The sequence below is a fragment of the Saccopteryx leptura genome, chromosome 2 (assembly GCF_036850995.1).
Source record: "Saccopteryx leptura isolate mSacLep1 chromosome 2, mSacLep1_pri_phased_curated, whole genome shotgun sequence".
Lineage (NCBI taxonomy): Eukaryota > Metazoa > Chordata > Mammalia > Chiroptera > Emballonuridae > Saccopteryx > Saccopteryx leptura.
In genome coordinates this window covers 262,528,441-262,553,198 of record NC_089504.1, presented here as the reverse complement: position 1 = coordinate 262,553,198, position 24,758 = coordinate 262,528,441, and the positions used below count along the sequence as shown (strand labels likewise).

Here is a 24,758-nt window from a genome sequence, read left to right as displayed (position 1 = left end):
GAACATGACAGAGGGTACTGTAATCATTTGTAAATAATCAATAGGATACGATAGAACATTTTTGGAGAAAAATCACTGAGATGAGTTAGTACTCTGTTTAGTGAAGTGAGATCCGGATGGGAGAAAGGGTGAGGACAGCATCTTTTCTGTCTAGCACACGGGGCTCAGCAGATGTTCAGTGAGTGAATGAATGAGAAAGAATGGCTCTTAGTAGAATGGCTTTTTTTTTTTTTTTAAAGAAAGATTATTTGATGAATTTTCCAGTCAAGGACTAAAAGATGGCTTCACCATGTTTTAAAAAATGCTCTTGGCCTGACCTGTGGTGGCGCAGTGGATAAAGCATCGACCTGGAAATGCTGAGGTCGCTGGTTCGAAACCCTGGGCTTGCCTGGTCAAGGCACATATGGGAGTTGATGCTTCCAGCTCCTCCCCCCTTCTCTCTCTCTGTCCCCTCTCTCTCTCTCTCTCTCTCTGTTTCTCCCTCTCCTCTCTAAAATGAATAAATAAAAAATTAAAAAAAAAATGCTTGAAGCTTTACTACCAAATTTCCAGAGTTGTGCTAGTAGAGCTATTCACATGTCAGTGGTCATTTCTGTCTTTGAAAGCGGCTTAACCGCTCTCCCCCTCCAGCAAGCTTTTTCTTTTCCATGGCATCTCCTGTGCCTCTCACTATACTCCGCCAGCACGGGCTATGTTCCCTTATTTTAAACACCTTAAGTTCATTGCAGCTTCAGAGCCCCTGAACTCTCTATATTCCCTCTGCAGGAACTCTGGGCCCCTAATTTTCAAGTGGCTCTTCTTCCTTCTGGTCATTCATGTCAATGTCGCCTCCTTAGGGGGATCTTTGCTGCTCACCCCTGTTCATTTCAACTTGCCTCTCCCATTACTCTATATCACACAATCCTATTTTGTTTTCTTGTGTAGTTTTCACTACTTAGAATGTTTATTTGTTCATTTATTGCCTGTCTCACCAAAATGCGAACTTTGTGTCTCATTAGCTGCTGTCAACAACAAAAGAACAAAAACAAAACCCCTTTCCCACTTCATTCAGAAAATTAGTCCTTGGAACTCTTAACAGTGCGCCCACGCTATGAACACTGGGGGGTGGGGGGCGCTTACCTGGGGTCTGTCACTCTGGCAGGCGGCGCTCAGGTGCTTAAACCACAGCAACGCATTCATCCTGTTGCCGGCTTGGAACTTGTACGAGTTTCCTAAATTATCAAAAACAGATGGAAAACAGTCAAAACTCTAGGACGCTGACATATAACAATAACTCTGCCAGCTACCAAAGTGCAAAATAAAACAAGACTAGAGTTCTCAGTTTCAGAATTCTATTTCCATAACACCCGCCTTTCCAATACAGAGAGTTCTCTCGGCTCCATTCACGTGGCTGCACTTAAGGAATTGGAAGAGAAGTAATTTTGTCTCCTAAGTGTTCTTCAGAATAAAATAGCTTTAAATAAAATTGTTTGGCTTTTCTATATTTATATGTGTGGATGAGGGTGCAGAATATTGGTTCTCAATACTACTTAGATGATCTATTAGATTTTTAAAACAGATTTTCTTTATTGATTTTACAGGGGGAGGGAGTGCGCATAAGTAGTTGTTTCACTCTAGCTGTTCAGTGGTTGCTTGTTCTATATGCCTTGACTGGGCGAGCCCAGCGTTTCGAACCGGCGATCTTAGGGTTTCAGGTCAGCGCTGTATCCGTTGCACCACCACGAGTCAGGCAATAGATGTTAATGTGAAGTTTTTACAGGCCAAAATGCTTTAAACCCTAAGTGTTTAATACTTAGACATTAGCTATTTAATGTGAATAAGCATTAATCAGCTGACACCGGTATCAGCCATGCCTTTAGTTTTTAGTTGCATCTGTCAAAATTCCAGATTTCTGGGTCTGTTTAGGGCTTAAAGGGAAAATATGAGGAGGTACCTTTTTCTCTTTTAGAAAATTAGAATTCATCTGTGTTGTGTATACTTAGTAAACCTAATGTCGACACTTATACAAGATTGACACATAACAAAAATGTTTATACAGTTATATGTATTAAGGTAATAAACTGAGAAAAGGAAGGCTTCATGTACTATAGACTGCCTTAAGTTCAGCTTTATTCTTTTTCATCGATCTAAGTTCTTTTTATTTCCCAATTCTTACTAACGTCTACTTCCCTTCCTAACTGCTCTCCATGGCCCAGGCGCCTGATCTGTCTGCAGGCATCACATGGCTCCTTTTTGAGATTCCAATACCCAACTAGCTTTCACACTTTCAGACGCAATGGTTTGTCTTTACCAAATATTTATTTAAATGCCATAATACCCTAAAACAGACTATCTGTTGACATAAAATACTTTCTGAATGAAGAGGTTAAAATATTACACAATTGTCCAGTCCCTAGAAGGTAACATGGTATTTCGTTGTTGAGTGCTAGAGCGGAAGTTTTGAGCGGATGAGAAGGAACCCTTGCTGGCTTCCTCAGTGGCATCACCGACAGCGGCCGTCGTGAGGTACGAGCAGCAGCCACGTCAGGCTCTGTCCTGGTGACTGCCTGAGGTCTCCCTACACACTCGAGAGGGCCTGGAGGGGTCTGAGTCCACACGGCCAACCTCCTCCCTCTCATGTCCACTTTAGAAGCTGCTACAATTTTATTTATGTCTCTGCTATACAGTATTTCAAAGTATTGTAATTAAAATTATACTTCTTTGGAAAGTGCTTTGAGTCAAATAAGCAATTAATTTGATTAAAAGTAATGGAATAAAAATCAGTTAAAGAAAAACCTCTGCCACATTCAGAACTTAAGAATGACAATTTAATTCAGGGTATAAATGTGGGGTACAGTGCATAGCAAATGACTGACACTTGAGAGCGACAGTGGGCCATGATCTCCAATCACCTCCTTCCCTCCCGCCCTCCCTCGCTGGTTATTAGCTCTCTAGGGAGTACTTGGATTTTTAATTTCAAGCTTATGTCCCTGCAGAAAAAAAAAATCAGCTTATTAAATAAGCAATTAATAGATAATAATTGGTAACTACAAATACTGAGATCATCACTATACCTTCACTTTGTGACAAATATTTCCCAAAATACAAAACACAAATGTCCTCCAAGCACGTGTTAACCCAGTTAAATGAAGTTTTGGTTTATGGAAAGTGACGTACACGTAGTACCTTCACCCCTGGTTATTCTACTGATTCACCTTTCTCAGAGTCAGTCAGTAGGAAGAGATCTGTGTGTTCTGGGTCGTCAGCCATCATCACCATCCAGCCCACTACAGACACGGTCTTATTTGATGTGGACTTGAACTGAAAGACACAATGATGATGAATGGTTATCTTTTCTTATTTTTTGTATTTTTCTGAAGTGAGAATCAGGGAGGCAGAGAGACAGACTCCTGCCTGCACCTGACTGAGATTCACCCGGCATGCCCACCAGGGGGCGATGCTCTGCCCCTCTGGGGCATTGCTTTGTTGTAGCCGGAGCCATTCTAGTGCCTGAGGCAGAGGCCATGGAGCCATCCTCAGCACCTGGGCCAACTTTGCTCAGATGGAGCCTTGGCTGCGGGAGGGGAAGAGAGAGATAGAGAGGAAGGAGAGTGGGAAGGGTAGAGAAGCAGATAGGCGCTTCTCCTGTGTACCCTGGCTGGGAATCGAACCCGGGACTTCCACACAATGAGCCGATGCTCTACCGCTGAGCCAACTGTCCAGGGCCAAAACAGGGATTTTGATGGCCCATCCTGAGCCACATTTAAGCGCCAGGGAGCACATTTTCAGTTTCTCCTAGTGAGAAGCTAGCTGTGTAACTCTGGGCCTCTCGTCACTAAAGTCCACCTGGGCACGTCCTCCTGCGAGTCCCCTGCCGTTCAGATCTTTCCCAGCTTCACCTCTGCACCAGCACCTAACTGTCCTGGTGCCCAGGCCCAGGGACTGGGACCTGGCAGTGGGCTGGTAAAGTCACTCTGCTCTTTTATTTGTTACTGTGCTATCCCTCACCCCTCTCTCATAGGAAATGTAGCTGCATTTTAAGAGATGTGATCTTTTCCCCAGGTTCATTTTGCTATCATTGATATATAGCACTGTGTAAGTTTAAGGTGTACAATGTAATAGGGGTGTTCATAAATCAGCAGTGCTATCAGACAATTCTTAATAACATATTCTTACTTGTATTTCTGGGGGAAAAAGATATTCTTAGCCTACTCTGCTCTCATGCAAAAAAAAAAAAGTATACTTTAGAGAGTAAAAAAAAAATGTGTGTAGGCTTCCAGACTTCTTCCTTCTACACTTATATACATACATAAACAAGCAAGCTTTCATTAGTGATTTTTTTCTCCTCTAGCTTTTACCGTATTTTTTGCTCCATAAGACGCATCTGACCACAAGCCACACCTAGGATTTTAAGGAGGAAAACAAGAAAAAAAATATTCTGAACCAAATGGTGTATTAAAATATTTAATAAAATACCGTATTTTTCACTCCACATGATGCACGAGCATTTTCCCCTCCGCTTTTGGAGGGGGGAAAGTGCATCTTATGGAGTAAAAAATATGGTAATTTTGAAGAGGTTAAAATTATAGAGAAGCTGAAAAAAGGCTACCTTGATTACCAATATATCTACATTTGTATTTGCATTTAAATACAAGCTGCAGCCTGACTGGTGGATAGACCATTGGTCTGGGACACAAAGGTCCCAGATTCAAGACCCCAGGTCGCTGCCTCATTGACTTGAGTGCAGGCTCACTGGCTTGAGTGCGGGATCAGAGACATGATCCCATGGTCACTTGCTTGAAGCCCAAGGTCACTGCCTTGGCTTGAGCCCCTGGGTCAATGCATGTATGAGAAAGCAATCAATGAACAACTAAAATAACACAACTACCAGTTGATGCTTCTTATCTCTCAATCTCTCATCTTTCTCTCTCTCACTAAAAAAAAAACGGAAATGAAAAAAAAAAAAGATGGTAAATACAAGTTGCAGACACCATAACAATGACCCCCATATTTCAACATGCTGTCTCCTAAGAATATAATCCTATATAAACACAATGTATCACATCTAAGGAACTTAACAGAGACAACCATAGAAATTTTCTTCAGTTGTCCCAATTATGAGCTTTATAGTTAAAAAAAAAAAAAAAAAAAAAATCTCTAGGATTCAACCCGGGCACATGCAAGACTCTTTAGTCTCTTTTACTTTAAAACAATCCTCCTCTCCTCTGTTTACTCTGTCAAATTTTGGTTTTAAGAATCAAGCCAGTCATCTCGTAGAATGTCCCACAATCTGGATTTAATTGTTGCCTCAGAATCAGATTCAGGTTAAATTTCTGGCAAGAACAGCACATAGGTGATGCTGTGTTTATGTAACAGATTTTATTACTTGATCTGTTGCTTATATCTCACCAATATTTTCTTTCACTTTGCATTTAAATTTTTATAATTAGAATTTCTTTGCCTTCATTGCCTTTATTCTGTACCATATCTCTTTTATCCTAAAATATGTACTAAATATAAACATGAACCTGTCTCTATACCCTTTATCTTACTCTTACAGTTCTTTCTTTAATCTTACCAATTTTCACTAACAAGATGAGGGAAACAGTCCATTTCTTTGGTACTCGACTTACTTTCTCCACAACCTACTATGCTCTAATTTCTAAACATTTCACATATATTATGTATATTTATCAGAAGGCTCATATAATTAAAACCCAAATTATCCTGTAATTAGTAAGCAGAAACATCAAACACAAAAAGATGTTTAATATATGGTGGGTGACAAATTTAGTTATCAGTTTTCTTATTTGGCATCTTTATATAATCAAAGTTAGGAAAAAATGTTTTATTTTTATATGATTCTATTAGGGGACAGTTAAGAAATGAAACAATGTGTTGTTTAGGGAAACATGGTAAAGGAAAAAAAAAGCAAGGCGATGATTAACATGAAATTCAGGACAGTGACAAGTTGTGGTACAGCTGATAGAGAAGTCAATGCCATCTTCCAGCACTTCCCACATTCATTGAAATCAAAAATGTATTCGTACACACCTCTGGTCTGATTATAGGGCTAACTATGATAATAAAGAACTATATAGTGCTATCTGGGTAAATTCAGAAGCAGTAAAGAGATCATTTTTTTAGTAACTTACCTTTCCTTAGTATGGTAAACCACTTAATTCCCCCACAAAATACATTATTTAGAAATAAAATTCTTCTCAAAGACATTTTATTAATGAAACATGGAAAATTATTCTTCCTTTCAAAAATATATCACTGGCATATAACAACAAAATGCAAGCAAAGAAGATTTATAAAAAAGATTCCACATTTGGAGAAATGAACATTGAGGCTTCTTTTTAAAGTAATATGAAGCACAAGAAGGTGGACCACAGTAGCTATAGTAACTATTATCCCTCTTCACTATTGGGAAAATCACTCAATCAGAGACTGAGGTGGAAAGTTCTTTAGATGGTGTTTGCAGTTTTTCATATTTTATTCATTAGGAACCAGCACTCCAAAAAGATCACTCCGAGCCATAGTCTAACCATTTTCTGAACAAAAACCCCAGTTTGGGAAGGCTTTGATGCCAAGACATATTTGTAATGTGCAGCTTTGACATCTGCAATGGAAAAAACTAGCATTCAAAAAAGAACTTCAAAATATGGAAGTTACTCCAAGACTTTCCTTGGAATGGTCTTACAAAATAAAAACAATTCCACTGCAATATTCAAATAAGAAAGAGGTGTAAGAACCTCTGGATTAGAATATGGAAAATAAATCCAAACGGCTGCATTCCACCAGGACTACTTACTTTCTCTATAGCTACAGAGAGGCTGTGAAACTACGCTAAGGATTTAGAGAAGGAATACTCACATGTCTTCTTTCTGTAGCCATTAGGGACTTGGCAGCATAGTAAAAAAGTTGTGTCCCGCACAGAATTGCCCAATATTTTGTCCAAGCCGCTACCTGGAGAGGATAAACACGTGAGTGTACGGATAGAGCGCTGGCGGCTCATTTTTTAAGGTCCTACACATTTACATATTTTTAGAAGTGTTAAAATATAGTATAACAAAATCTTACTTTTGGCCTTTTGCCTTCCTTTAACAAAGTCTTTCTCTTGAGGACACCTTGCATAGTAATGATTCCTGGGTATAACTGCACGGCCAAGTCTTCCGATTCTGCAGAGCTGTAACAATGAAAGGAAGGCAAAAATAAGTGGGGGCCACAGTGGGTACCAGCTATCAAGTAGGTACTTAAATGAAATGTGATTATCCTTTACTTTATTCAGAATGAGAAGACACTGACAATTGGAAAGGTTTATTGACTTGACATTTAGAAGCTGTCAGAAAAGTGAATCAGGAATTATTAAAGTCAGCAGATGGTTAAAAAGACACACTTTATTACATATTTGAACAAGTATAATTTAGAAAGAACAGGGTTAGTAAAGACTAAAGAAAAGATTTAAGACTTTTTTCTTCTTAACATGCCATACTGTGTTACTGCCGAGACCTTTTTCCCCATAGGAACTCAGTCCTGGTAGGAAAGATGAAGACTCTATTTATTAAGAGTATTTGCACACATAAAACTCAAAAATAACAAAAGCTCAAAAAGGAAAAAAGAAAAAGAAAACTCACACTTAATTTAATTCTAAAATAGATAAATAAAAAGCATAACAGCATGTGGGGGGATGTACTTGGTGGGACACTTGAATCTATGTAAACACAATAAATTTTAAAAAAAGCATAACATATTAAAAAATGGCTTTCTGCTATCTATTTTAATTACATTTAAATGCTATAAATGCCTAACATTATATAGGCTAACTCTAAAACCCAAGATTTCCTTTGCGTATGTCTTAAGAAAACCTCACAAAATAACCAAACATTTAAATATCTTTTCCCAGCTGATTTAAGGTCTTAAACTGAAACAAGAATAATTTCTACATGAGTCAACTGAAACATACACACTAATAAAAATCTGTCATTCTCTGGCGATCTGATTTGAGCTGCAGAATTCCCACGACAGTGAAGAAAGCTGAAGTTTGCCAAACTGTCCCTTTATGATAATTAAGGTGTCTTCAAAGTGACTTAAATGTCTAGAAACCATTAGAAATGTCAGGCTAGAGCTATTTAAATTCAGGGAGGTTTACAAAAGGAGATTAGACATCACCAAAATGACATAAAGTACACGTCTAAAGTTGGCTGTTTTGTTGTATTATGAATTGGTTGATCAACCATCACCACTAACCTGCAGCCCCTACATCAATCTATATCACCCGCATCATCTTCTGCAGCTAATCCAGTGCAGAAAGAGGGCTCAGTTTAACTAGATGAACAATTGAATGCACATGCATTTAAATACACAAGTACTAGTTAATAAAATAGACTGGTCTAAATTCAGGACCTGCAGTTGAGCAAAAAAGCTCTTCCAAAAGGCAAATCTAAAGTACATTTATTAGCGAAGTAATTCTTTGACTGTAGCCTTTGTATAAGGCTACAAGTGGATGTGTATTGCTCATCCAGTAACTAGGAGCATTAGAAGGACCTGTGCAGTTAAAAAGCTACTAATTTGGAATTATTTTTAAAAATGTGCCATTAAGAATCAAGTTTTAGCAATTAGCTCTGAGGATCAGAAAGAATAGCTCAAATTTATGCCTAGATTAAATCTTGGAAAGTTTCTTGGGCCTTTTTTCCAGTCTTTAAACAAATTAGTTGAGAAAGAACAGAAATTATGCGAGACCACAACCATGTAAGCCAATCACCAACACCAGAGAGGAGTTCTGTGACCCCTGAATGCAGGAGAATTGTACCTGCTGGCCATCATGTGGCTCCGATTGTCATTTCGTGCCACTCGTGTCATCGGGCCGAGAGAATGGTATAATCTGTTCCTGTTGGATTCCATTATAAATTGTTTATTTTACAAATACTTTAATTCACACAATCATCATCAGTACCTAGAACAGTATAACCATTTCTTTGTGTAATACAGCTTTCTAAATCTTATAGAAGGATAGTATGGGACTGTTTCTGTTTCTTTTAAAAGCACGCAGCACAGATTTCAAAAAGGATGTTTCTACTATTGATGCTTAGTACTCATCATATATTTATATATATATCCACTTTCACAAATCAACTAAAATATTTAAAGACATTCTATAATGGGATATTATCAAACCCTAAAAAATACTTCACAAATTCTTTGTTTTCTATTCCAGTTCCTGGAGTCCAGTTTAAATACACCTGTATTCACATAAATAATTTATTTTTATTATATGTCCCTATGAAGACACCTAAAAGCAATATGGCCTGTAAACTTAAAATTAATGTCAAAACACATTATTTTCCTCCCTATCCTTTTTATTAAGTCCAAGAAAATTAATAAAAGAAACTGAGTAATAAACAAATTATTTTATTTCCATATCAACTGAAATAAAGGATAAAGCTAAATGATAAAAATGATATGCATTAATATTTATCTAAATGGTGTGTAATACTGAAAGGAACTAAATACACACACAGAAACACTGATACTTCTTTGCCTGGGAAAAGCCAAAAGTAACATGTTCATAAGTGATATTTAAAACAAAAAGCATTATTTAGCAACTGAAGCAGCAGCATCTGTGTCTCTCCAGGAAGTAAAATCACATTTGAATCTTGCAGGGCAACATTAATTTGCTCTCGAAACGTTTCAAGAGCCACTGATTTAAACTTGGCACAGTACAGTAGACTTTTAGCTGCAAATGTCTGCAAAGCAAAACAGTTTGTCATAAAAAATATTGTTTTGAGATGTGAAAGTAACACTGTCAAACACTGCCTTTGGAAATCACCTGCTGGGACGAGAACAGATTTTATCTACACCGTTCTGGTTACCCTCACTTATATCTCAGGCAATCTGAGAAACAGTTTTGTTCAATGATATTTTTTCTCTAAAGATTACAATGCACTCTATCATCAACACGATGGGATCATCCTCTTTCCAGAGAGAGAGAGAACTGAGAAAACCAGTAGACAGCACATGCCGGGGGCAACTCTTGTGTTTTTCCTGTTTCAGGCAAGCCCAGATAAAGAGATCGAAAAGAAAAGTTGAAAGAAAAATAATATGCAAAAACAAATTGATAAGAATCCCCCAAACAAAGACAACACAGTTTGAGAACACAAATATTGCAGAAAGGCTTAAAAGCACTGAAAAATATTGGATTTACAAGTAAAATCTTAATCACATAATGGTGAGAATTCTTTATGAAGGGTCATCAAGAACGAGGATATAGATTTATAATTAAACGACAAAATTCAAGTATAGTTTAAGTATATATTCAGTATGACTGTTTTCTATTACAAGTCACTTGTACGAAGTTAGGTAATGAACTATTTCAATTCCATCAATTTTACTGTGACATTCAAAATTCAATCTGAACAACACTCTTGCTTAGAAACTTAGGTTGCTTAGTATATACTAAAAAGATTATTTTTGTCAAGAGTCAAGTACCTTTTACGTATAAAAATGGCAAAACTAAAATGGTCAGACTGTATCAAAGCCCTAACGAACATTTAGTAAATAACAGTTATTTGCACTGTTGGCTACATTTTTTAGGGCATCTGATTTTGGAATAACAGTATAACATGATACCCACGCAGGCTGATGACAGCGCAAAGCAATGACGAAAGGAGAAGAAAGCACGACATAACACTTTAGTATAAATCCGTGTGCTCTGTGCAGACTCTGAGTTAATAATAATTTACATTCAAACTTCAAACTACTTTGCTTACAGTATAATTTAAATTTTACTAAGTCATTCTGCCCTTGACACAGCAGTAGAGAAGGAAGCTGACTATTCCACTAAATGCCTTAAATTACTAAAAGAAAATAGAATGTAAGGAAGCAATTTTACTTTTCAACACATAGGTAGATAAGTTGACCATAATTTGTTAATAATCTTTGTAATTTATCATTTTAAATATACTAAAATTCATATACATGTGTTAAGCCACCAAATAAACATGCATTTGTCAGGTAAGACTCAAGTCCAGACTTAAACATCAACGGCCAACTTCTGCTACCAGCAGGATGCTCAAATAGTTGCTTAGACATATGTAATAAATATTATCGCTTAGAGTCCATATGATCATACATGAATTATATTATTCATATACTTTCAGACAGACAAAATAAACTCAAAACAGTTCAAACGGATCACTTCTCTTACCTTTCAAAAGCAGGCCATGAAGTCTCTTCACTTAGTTCAGAACCATCACTGCTACCTAAAATCAAGTTACATTTTTTAAACATCAGAATTATACTTGGACTTTTATTTTAAAAATGGTTTCTCTAACTGTGCTTGTAAAATGAGGATCGTGTTATTTGTGCGTGAACAGCCACACATCAATTCTTCATTCTAATACTACTGCTGCTAAATTTATTTTGCAATATATTGGAATGTAATTGACAAGAAAATAGATTAAAACATTTTTGCAGCCTGACCTGTGGTGGCACACTGGATCAAGTGTTGACCTGGAACGCTGAGGTCGCTGGTTCAAAACCCCGGGTGGGCTTGCCTAGTCAAGGCACATACAAGAAGCAACCAACTGTGAGTTAATGCTTCCCATTCCTCCCCACCCTGCTCCCTTTCTAAAATTCAATAATTAAAATCTTAAAAAAATATTTTTGCATGTCTACTTGTAGCTCAAATTTATTATGTTAATAATTTTTATATCCTTTGTAGGTCTGTCATAATTTAAGACCAATATAACTATAAATTCTTAAGAAGTCCATGGCATACTTCTTTCCCTTTCTATTCCTTTTAAAACCCATTACTACCCTAAGGACAAAAAATTTAATGAAATTCAATTTTTGCCTTCTTAGGCAAAGTAGAAAAGAAGATAAAATCTTTAAGTTAGAAATAAAAAAATGAGTGCTGTGACAATAGCACCAGAGTATCTCTCTGGCCAAAGTATCAGTTAAAATAAGAGTTTTAAATTAACTAAAAACAAACCAAAATCAAAAAACAAGACACATAGGGAAATGAATTTGGAGAGTCCAAAGCAGCTTAGATTGTTCTGGTAACCAATAATATGTCCCTATGTATCAAGCTGACTGTCTCTCAGACTTTCACAACCAGTGTTCCATGACAGACTTAACTCTAAACCTATAAAGTCCACCACATACATGGTGGACTAACACCTCTTCTAACTAGAATGGCACTAGCTGTGTACCATCCTTGTGAAAACAGAGTAACAGCCACTGAAATAATTTCCTGGCTGTGTGGTTCAGATGACAAACCGGAGGTGATCTGTCGATGGGCCTTATAGATGATCTTTTGATCTGTAACATTGTGTGGTAAAGACTAAAAATTTAAGAATAGTTAGGATGACTTATTTGTAGAAATGTAAGTTTTTCAAAAGCACAAAGCGCACAATGGATACACCTCCCTGAGCTAAGCAAGACTACTACTTCAGGTTCTGGAGGACATCTACCACATTGGGAAATGTTAGAGGGCGCTGTCCCAAGCACTAGTAAATTACCCCGAGTATGTTCTCAAGTCTCTACGGTATGGATTAATGTGGCATGTAAAAGTTACATCTAATGAAAACACCCTTTTGTGATTATAATATTTGTGTGTGTGTATTAACACCTACCAATTATGGTTATAGACTTACTTTGCAGAATGTTAAAGCTCTAAAACAAAACCCTAGAAAGTAATGCCTATGTCTAATGTTTTTAATTTACAAACATGGACGTAACAATTTTCACTGTTTATCTACTTAAGAGTCATAAGAATAATTAGAAAATAAATACGAAGGCAAAGCTAAATTAGTCCTTCCTGTTCTAAGCAAAATGAGACCCTAACAGTGAATGAATTAATAACTAGGTGACTCTCTTGTGGTAACCAAAAGAATACCTATGGAAAGTAAAGCCACAAATAAACTAGAGAATAATAATTATCGTGATATATTTATGATGAGAAAAAGTCAAATACATTATTTGACAGCTTTAATTTTAAAAATTAGGTTTTGCTTTAAGTGGCATGCAGAATTCTACGTATAACAAATGTTTTAACTGGAAAAAGTTCTTCCTTTCTCCTCTAAACTATTCTGTGTATTATTTTTCAGAATCAGATTGATATTTGCATACAGGCAATTTATAGCATTAATAAAGTGGTATGTTTCAGGGGCCAACTTGTCTTCTGTTCTGTAAATTTTGTTGTCATTTAACATTTGCATTTATAAAAAGGGGAGCGTTGACAGAACACACTGCTGAATGGTGCTGGAAAGTTCTAAAGCAATTTCATTTTCAGGGTTTAGAACTCTCAAGAGTTAAGGAAGTAATTTTATTCAAAAAACTGAACTCCTGCATTTCGTTCTAGTGACTGTTCATCAATATTGAGTGGAAGAGTAGCAATAATTGGCTTAGCCCTTGAGTGATGTGGCACTTAACCACAGAAGAGGGCATTGTCCTCCTTTATTTCTTTTTTAAAGACAAAAATAAAAATAGCACCGTGTAGAGATTTTCTTTTCCTTTTTTAAAATTTTTTAAGATTTTACTAATTTTATGGGGTGGGGTGGGATGGCGAGAAGCATCAATTATATAGTTGCTTCACTTTAGTTGTTCATTGATTGCTTGTCATATGTGCCTTGACCCGGTAAGCCCAGGGTTTTGAACCGGCGACCTCAGCGTTCCAGGTTGATGCTTTATCCACTGCGCCACCACAGGTCAGGAGAGGTTTTCTAATTATCAAAAGAAATATGCTCACCTAGAAGATTCAGAAAATAAATAAAAGTTTAGGAAGTGAAAGCAGACAAATTCCTGTCTTAAACTCACATCCCTTTCCAGTGCGCTCCCACCTCCTCGCTCCCCTGCAGGGAGCGACCTTTGTCCCTGCTAGCCTATGAAGCAACTCCTCCTTGGGTCACCAGATCTCACCGAGTCCACTGATCAATTCCCAACCTCACCTTCTCTTATTTTCTGCATTTGATAATTGACATATTCCACACTCCCTTCTCCTGGAGACACATCCTCTACTGGGCTTCTGTGCGCCATGCCTGGTCTGCCCCCTACTTCACTGATCCTTCTGTTTTCTTTGATCGCCCATCCTTTTTTTAAAAAAATAATTTAATCAGACCTTTAAATATTAGAATGTCCTTTATTATTTCTTTACACTCTATCCCTAGGTGACCTCAACCAGCTCCATAACTTGAAATACTAAAATATGCTATCCTTGTATCTACAGACAGATCTCACCCCACTGGGCATCTATAACTCAAGACACCGCACGTGTCTGAAACACAATTCTCAAACCCACAGACGCAGCCATCCTTCACAAACATCTCACCGCTACAGAGGACTGCTCACTCAATCTTCCCTATCTTGGTAATATACTGCACCACCATCTAAACTAGCTGCTTAGTCCAAAAGAACCGGGAGTCACACTGGACTCTGCCCTTCCCTCACACCTGCATCCAAGCTGCACGCAGGAACCAATTGGGCCAGCTCACGTGCCTGTCCTACCATTCCTCCAATGCATCCCTTTGTGGATCAAAAATACCGAGCACTTTTTAAACCATCATGAATTATTAATTTCAGTACTACTAGTAAGGTGATCTTATGTCTAATTGCTATTTTGCTTTTATACATTTGCTGTATTTGCAGTGGGGCTGATGACAGTTCTCCAGCAACCCATGCAGAAAAACATGTCTCACCTATTGATATTCCACTAGACACAGTAGAACTCTCAGCCTGGCCTTGCGATGGGGCATGGGGCTCCATGACGCTGTCATCCAATAGATGTCTTGGCCCTGCATTTGGGAACGTTGCGCTCTTGAACTCTGCTGTGTTCATTTTATGAATGAAACTGCAAACAAAGAAAAATATCTTTTATTACTGTTACTAATTTGGGATACAGAAGATACTCCTATATAAAGATCCAGGACATAAAAGATTACCCACTATCCTGAACTTCTGAACTCTCGTACTAGTGAACACACAGATTCTACTGTGACAGCCTCAAACTTAACAGTTTGGGAAAATTACTTTAAGAAACGAGGCCATATATACCTATGTAACAGAGAATACTTTAAGTCTTGGGTGCATTAAAAATTTTTTCATGCTCACTTTTGGAAAATAGCTATTGAATTGTCACAAAACTCATAGCAAAGGTGAGCCACAGACCCCATTTTGAAAAAACAATCTTGCAAAGCTAAAGAAATTAAACATCAAGTCATTTCCCATTCTTTATAATTAGAAATAAAAACCCTCAATTCTTATAAACCTTAGTTTATGGTAGCTTATCTTAGTTTAATACAAATAATAACTGTCTTGATACAAAGAAAGGTTATAATTTAAAAAGTAGAGAGGTGTATTGCTTTCTTGGTTTTATTTATGATCATGCTTTATGATGTTAATTTATCTACCCCATATTTGCAGGCACTGTTGGGAAAAGCTCATTTCCAAATTAAGGTAGAGGAAGAAATAAATGCTTTTAGGCAACCAAGACATTTTACTGAATCAGAACATAAATAGAAAAATCCAACTGAAACCAATTTAAAAACTGAAAGCTAAGATGACAAATGCTAACTTATATCCCAGGCTCTGGGACTTCCTGTGTCCGTGAGGAATCAGGTTCCGAGGCGACGGCAGTGTCTGGGGGAGCAAGGCTGCCTCGGCGGTCACAGTTTTCCTCCCACTCTGCGGAGACCCCACCTCGGGACCTATGAGTCCAGTTCAAAACAGAGAGAGAGAGATGAGATGTTTTCAAAAGACTTTTATTTTTATTTATTTATTTGTTTATTTATTTTTGTATTTTTCTGAAGCTGGAAACGGGGAGAGACAGTCAGACAGACTCCCGCATGCGCTCGACCGGGATCCACCCAGCACGCCCACCAGGGGGCGAAGCTCTGCCCACCAGGGGGTGATGCTCTGCCCCTCCGGGGCGACGCTCTGCCGCCACCAGAGCCACTCTAGCGCCTGGGGCAGAGGCCAAGGAGCCATCCCCAGCGCCCGGGCCATCTTTGCTCCAATGGAGCCTTGGCTGCGGGAGGGGAAGAGAGAGATAGAGAGGAAGGGGGGGTGGAGAAGCAAATGGGCGCTTTTCCTATGTGCCCTGGCCGGGAATCGAACCCGGGCCCCCCCGCACGCCAGGCCGACACTCTACCGCTGAGCCAACCGGCCAGGGCCTTTATTTTTAACCTCTTTGTATGAAGTGTTAAATGTTGTTTAAACTTTAATATGTTAATTCCATTTAATTGATTGAACACAGGTTGGCAAACTCTCACTTTTAAGAAAAGCAAATTTCAGAGGTTTAAGACTGAAATGTTTTCCTTTGCTTTGAATACTCTTCCCCTCAATGTCGTCATGGCTGGTTCCCTCACTTCCTTCACACATTATTAGATGGGCCTTCAAATACTTTTTAGTAATAAGAAACTTATTACTAAGGCCTGTGTTACAATTTTTAAAAAGGTACTTAATAATGATTTCTTAAATAATGAGTTGCTTCCATTGTATAGTTTTGAATTTGTGTGGTATATATATTTATTATAATGCAACAGGTAAATTAGATTATGACTATTTTTAAGACTTTATTTATTTTAAAGAGGAAAGAGAGAGAGAGAGAAGAGGGAGGAGGAGCAGGAAGCATCAACTCTCATATCTGCCTTGATCAGGCAAGCCCAGGGTTTCAAACTGATGACTTCAGCATTCCAGGTTGATGCTTTATCCTCAGCGCCACCACAGGTCAGGCAGGATTATGACTATTTTAAAATATTTTAGTACTTGACCCAGTATTTAAGTAAAAATTTTTAAAAACTGACTTCTGTAATTATTGAAATAAGAATTTCCACTTAACCACAGAAATTTCTAATGTAATCAACACTTATTGCCTAGAACACTGTACTCTTAATAATAGCAATAAAAAAGAATAGATATTTATAAAGACCTATTATTTTCTGTCTGTATCTATTTTCCCTGGTTAGTTGGAGTATTTGTTTTTACATTACTGACAACCAAAAGTTACAACTTTTTGCTTAAAACAAAAAGCCCCAAGCAGAAGAAAACTGATATAGTTTCACACTAAAAATAAATTTTTGTATGCAGTATAAAATGTGCTAGATTTACTCACTTTGGAGCATACCCTTCCTTACGAGGTCCCTGACTTACCCCTGGTAAGGAAAGCGAACTGTGTACTAACCTAGTAAATCTTCCCGAGAGGCGGCCGAGCGTGGGGTGCTTGTCCCTGGTTCTATCTTTAATGAAAGTCTGAATTTTATAAAGAACAAAACACATAAAAAATATTATTATTTGACAAAATATTAAAGTCATGTATTTTCTCATAAAAACATAAAATCATTTTTATAAAATAATCTCAGCTATTTTTTAACGTTTATTTTACTGATTTTAGAGAGAGACAGAGAGAGGGAGAGAGAGAGAGACAGGAACATCGAGCTGTTCCTGTAGGTGCCCTGATGGGACCAAACCAGCAACCTCTGTGCTTCAGGATGATGCTCTAACCAACCGAGCTGTCTGGCCAGGGCTCAGCTATGTATACATTTTTCTTCAAGAGTAACCTTTAATAGTTCAGTCTCCTATCTCTTCCATACAAAGTTGATCTTATGGTTGGTTATTCTGGGAAATATTAGGAAGGGGAAAAACATTAAGAAGTATTTAAAAACAGAAAAATCTCTCTAAACTACCCCAACACTGCTAAACAATTCATCACCGTTAAGATATTTGATAAATGGCTAAAAGGTGATTTAACTTGAAGTTGTATTGATTACTGACATTTAATTCAGGAACTTTCACATATACTATTAAATACATTATTCAAATACTTCCTAGAACCTTTACTGTATGGGCTAACAGCTTCCATAGCACTGAAAATTTCTAAAACACCTTATTTGAAACTCACCATCTAAAAAAACCAACCAACTCATCAAAAGACAGATCTGTTATACAAATAAAAAGGTTGTTTTCAAAATGCCTGGGAAATCCCTGTCCTAAGTCAGAGTTTATTAGTTGGTACTTAAGTTCCATTTAAGTTCCATTTAGGATCATACACCCAGTTTTGAGTTTCACAGCAAAAAAGAGATTATGATTCCTATCAGTAGAAACTATTTCAAGAAATAGGATATTAAAGCCGCTGTAGAGACTACTTTGGTATAGTCCACAAAGTCTATTATTTTTTAGCATTTGTCTGAAAAATAATAAAGGCATTTTATTTTTAGCATTCTGTCAACTGGAATTTTTATGAAATTGCATAATACAAGTGACATTCATAATGATAAATTTATTATGGGTTAGTTTTTTACTTCTTTGATAACCTAAGAGGAACGATGTACAATTATATTCCAATTAGTCGACAGTATAAAATACATGTGCTGAATATGATTAACCAGAACTCTCTGCTCTCTTTTTACAGAGCAGTTTAATTACTTGGGCTACAGACTGTACTGAGTTCATTCATTTCATCATTATTGAACACCTGCTTTGTGTTGGGCACTATGGTCTCAGGGAGTATGATAAGACACCGAGGCAGACACGGTGTCCCTGGCCTTCTGAAGCTTCTAGTCTAGTAGGCGTGGGAGACAGAGAAGTAAACAAAAGAACTACAATTTCCTTATGCAGAACCAAAATAAAACACAGAAATGAAGCTATGGGTGAAGCACGTTATTTTTGGTAGCAGTTGATACTAACAGCAATATGAAATGCGGAAGAAGCATGTTAAAAAGGTCAGTAGCAAAGGCCAGCCAGAGTGTCCGTCACCTACATCATCGTCAAAACACCATCAACACTGATGCTGAGTCAGTGAAAAAGATATTATGCTTGTTACTAAATAAAATACCTCAAAAGAATTTCATCCTCATTAAATCACACAAATGTAATTTGTAATATCTATACTGGCTGCCTCTATAGACGAAGCTGCCAAAAACAGAGGCCTTTGGATAAATAAAGTATCATTTTTATTGAAATCTCTTTCAGCTTAAACACACACACACACACACACACAAAACACCTTTTCCTTAACTAATCACCTTAATGGCGCCTATCTTAAAATGCTCTGATTTTCAATATATTTATACAGTAGGTTCATGCAACACAATTGCAGCGTTAGAAAAACAATCTATCTTTTCCAGTCTCCCACGTGATGCCCCACCACCACCAAGCGGCTTGGAGACCTCCAAGGCCCCCCTCTGTTTTCCATCTATTCCTTTGACCATTCCCTCCCCCGGACTCCTGTCCTTCCCCTGCAGTTTGGAGCGAATTCCTGCACAGGTTCGGCCTCAGGTGCCACTGTCTCGGGAAGCTGTTCAGATTTCTTTTCTCCTCACTTTTCCCACTTACAGTCGAGTCAGGTCCTCCCTCTGCCTGGTTCCCATAGCAGCCTGAGCCTGGGGATAGCTGCTCTATTACAGCACTGTCTGAACTGTTTCCTAATCTGTTCTGTGGATGCCCTTCTTAAGGGCAAGAACAAGATCTTATTTCTGTAATCCCAGCAACTATCACATTAACTTACCTGTAACAGAAGTTTCATAAATATTTGTTAAGTGTATATATAATGGGAAGGCTGCTCTTGTTCTAGGTGCTCATAATAAAAATCAATATAATAGCTTCAGCTTTCCCACAAAATTAAAGGTATCTTAAAATATGTCAGTTGTAAGATAGTTAAAACTACTTAATGGTTTAAATCAGTGGTCCCCAATCCCCGGGCCGCGGACTAGTACGGGTCCGTGGGCCATTTGGTACCGGTCTGCAGAGAAAGAATAAATAACTTACATTATATCTGTTTTATTTATATTTAAGTCTGAACGATGTTTTATTTTTTAAAAATGACCAGATTCCCTCTGTTACATCCGTCAAAGACTCACTCTTGATGCTTGTCTTGGTCACGTGATACATTTATCTGTCCCACCCTAAAGGCCGGTCTGTGAAAATATTTTCTGACATTAAACCGGTCCGTGGCCCAAAAAAGGTTGGGGACCACTGTGTTAAAAGATATATTTTCATAAGGGTCCACTGCTTTAATATAGAAAGGAAGAAATTTAAACTAGATCTATCAAACCTAACTCTCAACAACTTGAGAAAGAGGAAAAACTTTTTTTTTTTTGTATTTTTCTGAAGCTGGAAACGGGGAGAGACAGTCAGACAGACTCCCGCATGCGCCTGACCGGGATCCACCCGGCACGCCCACCAGGGGGCGACGCTCTGTCCACCAGGGGGCGATGCTCTGCCCCTCCGGGGCATCGCTCTGTCACGACCAGAGCCACTCTAGTGCCTGGGGCAGAGGCCAAGGAGCCATCCCCAGCGCCCGGGCCATCTTTGCTCCAATGGAGCCTTGGCTGCGGGAGGGGAAGAGAGAGAGAGGAAGGAGAGGGGGAGGGTGGAGAAGCAGATGGGTGCTTCTCCTGTGTGCCCTGGCTGGGAATCGAACCCGGAACCTCTACACGCCAGGCTGACGCTCTACCACTGAGCCAACCGGCCAGGGCCGGAAATACTTTTTAATAAAAGAATAGATGAGATATTTGTGCACTGACTCAATAACATCAAGCAAATGAAAGGAGATACATGTAAATGTCTTTACCATTGTAACTGTATGGCTGGATTAGGGGTTTGCAATATACTATGTAAGACAGATATTAAATACATGGGGATGGGAGGGAGGAGTACAGTCATACAAACCACTTTTGAAGGTTCAACCTACTTGTAATTATCATCCTCCACAAACTTTTGCAGTTCTTCTATGTACTGAACGGAGTTCAGATATTTTTGGACATGAGGCAATACAGGGATATCTAGGCAAAACATGATAAATAATTAATTACCCCATAAAGTACACCTCAACCAGAATTTAAAAAGTTAAGCTGAGAAAATAGTATATACGGTGAACGAAGGCCACATACTACCCAAATATAAATTAATTCTAGAAGGACATTGAAGAAAGTTTTATTTAATGCAAGACTGAAAGTAACTTAGAAAATTACAGTCGCAGGCTGTTTGTATAGATTAAAAAATAAAAACAAAAACCCCCCACAAAAAAAACAAAACCTAAACAGCCCCATTTAAAAAATCCAGCGTATTTGAGAAATTTCTTTTTTTTTTTTTTTTTACAGAGACAGAAAGAGAGTCAGAGAGAGGGATAGATAGGGACAGACAGACAGGAATGGAGAGAGATGAGAAGCAACAATCATCAGTTTTTTGTTGTGACACCTTAGTTGTTCATTGATTGCTTTCTCATATGTGCCTTGACCGTGGGCCTTCAGCAGAGCGAGTAACCCCTTGCTCGAGCCAGCAACCTTGGGTCCAAGCTGGTGAGCTTTGCTCAAACCAGATGAGCCCGCGTTCAAGCTGGCAACCTCGGGGTCTTGAACCTGGGTCCTCCGCATCCCAGTCCCACGCTCTATCCACTGCGCCACCGCCTGGTCAGGCCAGCATATTTGAGAAATTTCAGAGAAAAAAACCCAGACACTTCATTGTGATTTATACTGAGACCGCATTTAAAGACAAGATATAAGAGAGTTTTGTTTTCTTTTAAAGCCTGGCTTCCATTTGTTTTTTGTTTGTTTTTTATTTAGTTAGAGGAGAAGAGGCATAGACAGACTCCTGCATGTGCCCGAACAGGGTCCACTCGGCAAGCCCACTAAGGGGCGATGCTCTGCCCATTCAGGGCCCTTGGCTCTCATTTTTGTAAATGCAGTTCTTCCTCACCTATTTACAAATTTCAAATTAAGATTAATGTAACATTATGAGGTGGTGCTATTTTTTTCAAATTGAGAAAAGACAAAAGAAGAGATCGATTTAGCTTTCAGTGAGATTCACTCCCCCTACCCCAGCTTTTAGGAAGTTTTTGAGATTTTCTTTAAAGTATAGGTATACATAAGTAAAGTTAGCTTTAAGAAAAATTTATTCTAAATTAATCAGATAGTGTAAATTCATTGTTTTACATAATAAAAACAGATATCAGTAGCCTCTACTTATTCCCTATCAAACTGAAAGCATCCAAACATTTAAAAACATTAAAAAAAATCCAATCTTTCCTAATCATCTGGGCTTGTGTAAGCTGTTTCTATACATGTGTTTCCACAAAATACATCTTGGAAAAAAAAATTGGTTATTTATTCAATATCAGACTGAAGAAAGCTAGTCAATTGTTACCAGGATCAAGGGTCTTAGCTGCTTCCCTAACTGAAAAATATAAAAACTATTTCAAAATGGATCAGGGAGATCAAATGAGATAAAGATAATAGAAATTAATTTTGTAAATTATGTTAGCAATGTTGTTACAAAATAGCAAAAGAGCAAAGATAAAACTTAAAATATGAAATATGAAATACCCCAATTCCTTAAAAGCAAGATCTGAAACAGGATGCTAAATATTAAACAGAGAAATAAAACGATCATTGTTTTCCTGTACGTTAAGATGATGTTTCCTGCTGTGTGAAAAGTGGCCTTCATAGTGTGTAAATGATCAGCAGAATCCCAGCGTGATAACAGATTAGTCCCCCACCCACCCCCGGAACTTACCATACTCACAAGACTGCTGTAAATCAGAGATTATTCGAAGGATGTTATTCATCAAATTTGATCTTTGCTCATTTTCTAGAATGCTGCCAGTTGAGGGGTACGCTGAATCAATGTACGTTAAATCTGACAAATAGATACCTGAAACAAAAGAGATAAATGTTTTCCTACTTGTAGCTGGGAACAGTCTGACAAAGTGAAGGGGGGAAAAGCAAGCTTGTAGCTATATTTCAATATATGCCGTATTTAGAATGTATCGTTACTAATACACTGCAGCCTTGTAAAGACATGGCCACTGAGGCCTAGATTTCCATGGAGTTGGGGTCAGACAGGTAAATGGGGGGGGGGGCGCAAAAGTAGGTTTGCACTTGTTCATATGAAAAAGAATACAATAATAATAATACAAGAATAAACTCTGTTTTGTGTACTCACAACTGTACACCTACTTCTGCCCCAGCCTGCAGTGTATTTTGGTAGCTGTCTTCTGGTATCATTTTAAAGCAAGGTTTGAGGCTAGAGAGAGGCTCCAGCACCTATGGGACTTAACGGAAAGAAGATGAGCTCCTGAACTGGCTAGGCTTCTGATAAGTTGTGAATAATGGAGACAGTTATTTCAATCTCTGAACCTCCGTTTTTATGTTTACATACCAAGCACCCTACGTTGCACGCTGTGGGGTAGCCTGAAGAAGTTAGGTTAGCCAGCCTAGCCGTGGCACAAAGTAGTTACTCAGTATTAGTGCTATACCCCTTTGCCTCGAGTGAATAATAGTCTGATAGAAATACCTTGTTCTAAAAACTTTTGAAATGGTTCATGCAAACCAAAGTGAATTCTCCTCTGCCCTCACCCACCGAAGTAACATATCCCTTAAAATAATTTGGTTGCCCAGGATTTCTGGACATGCAAAGTTACTTCAAAATAGTTCGTGTAAAGTATATAAGACAACTACAGTTGAAAAGAAGAATAGATTTCCTTACTTTTACCTCATTACTCCATGTTCATAAACCCCAGGGTAAATGCAACCAAAAGGCTGCACCCACAGTCTTCCAAATAAGGCGTTTTTTCTCAGGCCATTTCTTCCATCTTGAATGTTTCCTAAACTTATCTCTGACCACCTAAATTATATCTTTCCTCCAGGTCAGTGTCAACAGTTCTTTAGTTTTCTCAGAGATTCCAAGAAAGGAATTTAGGAATGGTCTAGTCCAACCCTCTCTTTTCATAGATGAAGAATCTGAATTAGACGTGAAAGCATGTGTCTAATAGCACAGAACTGTTAAGTGATAGCACTGGTGCTCAGAGTGTAAAAGTACCCCAAGTTTCTTTTTTTATTTTAACGTTTTTATTTTTCAATTAAAGTTGACATACGTTACCAAGTTTTTTAATTACACTGTTATAAATTCATACAGTATCTATACCATTCACCAGATAATTTTATGACTTTATAATCTCTTTAGTTAAACCTTCTCATATTTATATCTTATCTGTTCGAGACTATAAACTCATTTAAGGTAGCTGCTCTACTGCATGCTAAGCAAATGAAAATCCTGTGCAGTGTCCTGATAACAGATGCTTAAAACAATGCAAAAGGTTGCCGTGGCCATCTTTTTACTCATCCTACTATCATTCCTCTCTCATTCAGAAAATCTTCACAGTCTTCTTTAGGCCACCCATCAACTTCTTTCTTATGACTTCAGATGACTCTGTAGCCTTGCTCTGTCCGTCTTCCTCCAATCTCAGAGGCAGGAGAACCCCTTTCTTCTTTCCAAAACTAACCTGCCATTCTGAATGTAAAATACCCACTGTTGCCTCCACGCCTGCTTACCCTCCACTGGTTCTGTCCCCAGAGCCAGTGCACACACACACACGTCTCCTCTATTAGGAAAATAAAAATTAAAGCACAATATATAATCTCAAATCAGTATTTATCTTGCTGTTGAAATTTATTCCTGCAAAGGCATGCAAGACCTCTCAGTCACCTTTAACCGTCTCTCTTGGTCTCCCCGTATCTCCTGTAGTCTTCTTACTATTCCCTTCATTCCTTGGTCTTGAATGGCTGGAACCTCCCTCGCTTCCTGTAGCCCCTCTGCTGCTGTTTCCCCATGTTCCCTGGGAGCTGGCATTCCCCATGTTCTGTCATTAATCTCCCTCTCTACATGGACTTCTTCTGGATTACTTCACTTCTGTAGCTTCAACTGTCACCTAATTGCTGATGACTTCCGAAATTTCTTCATAGAACCAAGACATTCACCTTCAATTTTACATGCCAAACTAACTG

At 38.1% G+C, this 24,758-nt stretch overlaps 1 protein-coding gene across 4 annotated transcripts in view; it reads right to left on the bottom strand.

Annotated features, from left to right (window-relative positions):
* Positions 1 to 24,758, bottom strand: part of RALGPS2 (Ral GEF with PH domain and SH3 binding motif 2) — a 139,471-nt gene that overhangs the window by 9,163 nt on the left and 105,550 nt on the right. Inside the window, exons 9-20 of one of the 4 annotated variants that reach the window (XM_066361620.1) lie at positions 22,489 to 22,626; positions 20,669 to 20,759; positions 17,162 to 17,229; positions 15,554 to 15,686; positions 14,679 to 14,830; positions 13,932 to 14,072; positions 11,189 to 11,243; positions 8,795 to 8,872; positions 7,066 to 7,171; positions 6,859 to 6,951; positions 3,195 to 3,300; positions 1,120 to 1,211 (exon numbers count right to left, since the gene is read on the bottom strand). In XM_066361620.1, coding sequence (XP_066217717.1) covers positions 1,120 to 1,211; positions 3,195 to 3,300; positions 6,859 to 6,951; positions 7,066 to 7,171; positions 8,795 to 8,872; positions 11,189 to 11,243; positions 13,932 to 14,072; positions 14,679 to 14,830; positions 15,554 to 15,686; positions 17,162 to 17,229; positions 20,669 to 20,759; positions 22,489 to 22,626 — 1,253 coding nt within the window. The remainder of the gene's footprint in view (positions 1 to 1,119; positions 1,212 to 3,194; positions 3,301 to 6,858; positions 6,952 to 7,065; positions 7,172 to 8,794; positions 8,873 to 11,188; positions 11,244 to 13,931; positions 14,073 to 14,678; positions 14,831 to 15,553; positions 15,687 to 17,161; positions 17,230 to 20,668; positions 20,760 to 22,488; positions 22,627 to 24,758) is intronic. The other 3 variants (XM_066361622.1, XM_066361623.1, XM_066361624.1) reach the window with 3 other exon arrangements.